A 3603-nucleotide genomic window follows, 5' to 3' on the forward strand; every position below is an offset into this window, starting at 1 on the left:
CGTTCATACCTCACCAGGTACTGTTTATCATTTCTACCTTTCCTCTCAAAATTCACTGTCCAGTATTAGAACTTATTTTTAATGCATATTTGCAGGGAGATTTTAATTATACATGGTACTGCATTTGTTACTTTGTAAATCCCCAAGGGGAAACATTATATCTTGGCAAGTAAACTTTTAAACGGAAATTATTTACTACACCACTTTTGTGGGAATTATTACAGTCATGCTCTTATTTGCAATAGAACTATATACTGTGGCACTCACAATGTGGATTCTGGTTGTAAAATTCTAATTGCTGTAATATTTTGCCTAATTATCATCTTTATGACAGAATTAATAATTGCAGGAAGGATTTGGTCAAGTTTGTTTTGCTTACAGCAGGAGTAATAGTTACAGACAAGAAGTAAGCATGGAAGTTTTACTAAGTTTGATAGGACTTTTTATTGAAGATTGGTAATATGGTGCACTCTAAGCTATGGAAAGAAGGTTAGAAAGAAAGATTTTATATAAGAAACGATATTGTATAGTAAATTCTTGTCCTAAAAGGAAATGACTGGTTGTTTAAAGGAAGGATGTTTAGGATAAGTCAGAAAGTTGAGTATGCTGTAAGAGGGTCTGTGAAAGTCATGAAAGAATTTAATAATTAAGGAATTTAATAATTAAAGGAAAGGAATTGCCAACATTGGCACCAAAGTTATTTTAGCCACCCAATAACATATTTCTCCCAATCATATCATAAGTTATAAAGAATGGCCTAAACTTAAAATTATGCCCTAGTAGCAAGTCAAGGGGGAAATACATGTTTTTCGCAAAGGAAATGTTACTTTTATAACCTTTCTGGTGATGTACAGCGACATCTAGTGGAGACAAACCAGTATTACAATCTATTGGTGTAACTAACAGGTATCAAACTCTACTGTCATAGTTATGGTCTGTAGGACCCCTACTAATAGTGGTAATCTTAATACTCATATGGTAACCCTATATTTTAAACCTTCTTGTAAAATTTATCTCTTTTCGCCTAGAAGCAATCAAACTTCAAATGGTGCTGCAGACAAAGCCACACACGGACATGTCATTCTTCCAAGCCTTAGATCAACCTCAGGAGAAGCCCCAACTGCAGCCCTCCAACACGACGCCCCTTTTCAGCAGGAGGCAGCCAGAAAGAATCGTCATCTAATACACCCTAACAGCAGTTATGGTTACGTCTCCTGAGGGAGGAAATGATACAGGAGTTATTAAGACATTATTTTTAGGCAGCTAGAAAGGGTAAAAGCTCCCAATGGAATTTTCATTTAATAAAAAGCAGCCCCAAACCATTTCTTCTCTAACAGAAAGCAGCCTGAAAACTCAGGCATAGATATGCAAACTTGAAGCTTTTACATGTAAATGCTGGCAGCTGTACCTGGAAGTCAGGTACATCCAATATGGCGGTTCCCGCTCGCTTTTCCTTGTCACCACGTTTACAGGTGTCATGGCAGCCTCCAGGTAAAACCACATGTACAGGTATCATGTCCACCAGCAGTTGGAGGCCGCATTTGAATAATAAAAGACTAGGGTGGGAGAGTCAGTCTTTTCGTGGGCTGTGTAAGTGACACAACTGGTCAAACCAATCCTCTGAGCCCTTTGTAAATCAATCACCGCTTCCTCAAGCCTCTGTACAAAACCGATTGCATTCCACCACAAACCGCAGACCCTCTTTTGAGCAACCCGCTTTCTCAGCATGAGGAAGGATTTTCTCTCTTTTCTATTAAACTTTCCACTCCCAAACGCACACCTCATGTGTGTCTGTGTCGTGAATTTTCTCTGCCATGACAAAAAACCAGGGTATATACCTCAGACAATGGAGCCGTTTCAAAATCACAATGTCCAGTTCCCAGTCCTATGCTCCTCCCGCTGGGTCCCCTCTCCCTGGGTGGTCTCATGTAGCCCCTCCGCGGCTGCAAACTCTTCTCTCTACCTGCGCATCAGACCAGCCATCTGCCCCCTCAAGCATCTCAAACCCAGGGGTCTCCCTGCAGGTTTCTTCTCTGCGTGGCCTGCTGTGCCATCTCCACCTCCATCTCCACACCACACCCCTGCACGCTGCCCTGTGACCTTTCCCCTCACCCCAGATGCAGTCAGCTGCCAGGCCTTCTGAAGTCCCGGAGATCTCTCTCCCTCCATCCTCACTCCATGCTCAGCCCAGTCTCCGTGCTCACCCTCCTGACAAACTCCGGTTGGGCCCCTCCCATCAATTCCCAGCCCAAAGTCCCCTTCTCTCCTGGCACTAAGGTCCCTTAGGCCGGCCCGGCTGCCCTTACTCCCTGGGCCCGGCCCCCACGGCTGTCCCAGGAGCCCTGGTCCACAGCCCTCACCTCCGCGCTGCCGGATGAGTGGCTCCATCAGCTCGTACTTGTGTCTGCACACCTTGTCCACCTCGGCTCGCTTCCGTTCCGTAAAGTCCTTCTGGCTGTTCAAGTACTCGCCCGTGGGCCGCCCCAACTCCATCACTGCTAGGAACTCCCCCACTGCGCTGTGAAAATGCACGTATTCCTCCCGGTTGTAGTTGAGCCCGTCCACAAAGCGCTGAGTCCCACTGAACGGGTAGCATTCCTGCCGTTCCTGGTACACGGAATTCTCTGTGAAGAGGGTGGAGAGATGGGGGTGGTGCCACCCCCAACAGCACCCCCTCCTCAATATTAGCTATTTCCTCAAATCTTCTCACTCAGGGCTGGATTTAAAAATACGATTTTTCCTACTACCGAGTTCTGCAGTCCCAGGCAGGTCACAGACCCTCTCCAGGCCTCAGTTTTCTCACCATGCAGCGAGAGGATTTGCTGAAAAGAATGAGACTCACTGCTCAGGGTGGTTGAGCAGCCCCTTCTGCTGGCGGCTGGAGGAGGAGGGGGAAATATTTCATGTGAAGCCTCAGAGAGGAGCAGAATCTCATCGGGGGAGGGTCCCTCAGGCAAAGAAACAGAAGGCATGGGAGGAGCTGGGGATCTGGAGGCTGGAGCTGCTCCCCCTACCCAACTTCCTGCCTCACATTTCCATCCTGATGTCAGTCCTGGCTCAAATGCCACCTCCTCCAGGAAGCCGTCCCTTCCTTCTTTCCCTTTTTACAGCTAGGTGCTCTCTTTTCTCTCTGCCAGTTTCTTGAGAATACCTCAACTCGCTCTTGCTGTTCTGCATGCTGGAAATACAGAAATCCATTTCCATGCATTTCCTTTCCTTTTCTTCCTTCCTTCCTTCCTCTCTCTCTCTCTTTCTCTTTCTCTCTTTCTTTCTTCTTTCTTCGGAGCATCCCTCCCTCCTTCCCTTCCTTCCTTTCTCTTTCTTTTCTTTCTTTTCTTTCTTTCTTTCTTTTTCTTTCTTCCTTCCTTCCTTCCTTCCTCTTCCTCTTCCTCTTCCTCTTCCTCTCTCTCTCTCTCTCTCTTTCGACGGAGTTTCACTCTGTCACCCAGGCTGGAGCCCAGTGACGCAATCTCCACTCAGTGCAACCTCCGCCTCCCGGGTTCAAGCAGTTTTCCTGCTTCAGCCTCCTGAGTAGCTGAGATTACAGGCGTGAGCCACCACGCCCCGATAATTTTTGTATCTTTAGTAGAGACGGGGTTTCAC

At 46.6% G+C, this 3603-nt stretch overlaps 1 protein-coding gene across 1 annotated transcript; it reads right to left on the minus strand.

The window, feature by feature from the left end:
• Window positions 1-812: 812 nt before the first annotated feature.
• Window positions 813-3269, minus strand: LOC111542904. The gene has a single exon (XM_026449472.1). It carries the CDS (start codon window positions 2491-2493, stop codon window positions 1960-1962), a length of 534 nt encoding a protein of 177 aa, XP_026305257.1. The 5' UTR covers window positions 2494-3269; the 3' UTR covers window positions 813-1959.
• Between the last annotated feature and the right edge of the window lie 334 nt (window positions 3270-3603).

This window comes from Piliocolobus tephrosceles, chromosome 5 (genome assembly GCF_002776525.5).
Source record: "Piliocolobus tephrosceles isolate RC106 chromosome 5, ASM277652v3, whole genome shotgun sequence".
Taxonomy (NCBI): Eukaryota; Metazoa; Chordata; class Mammalia; order Primates; family Cercopithecidae; genus Piliocolobus; species Piliocolobus tephrosceles.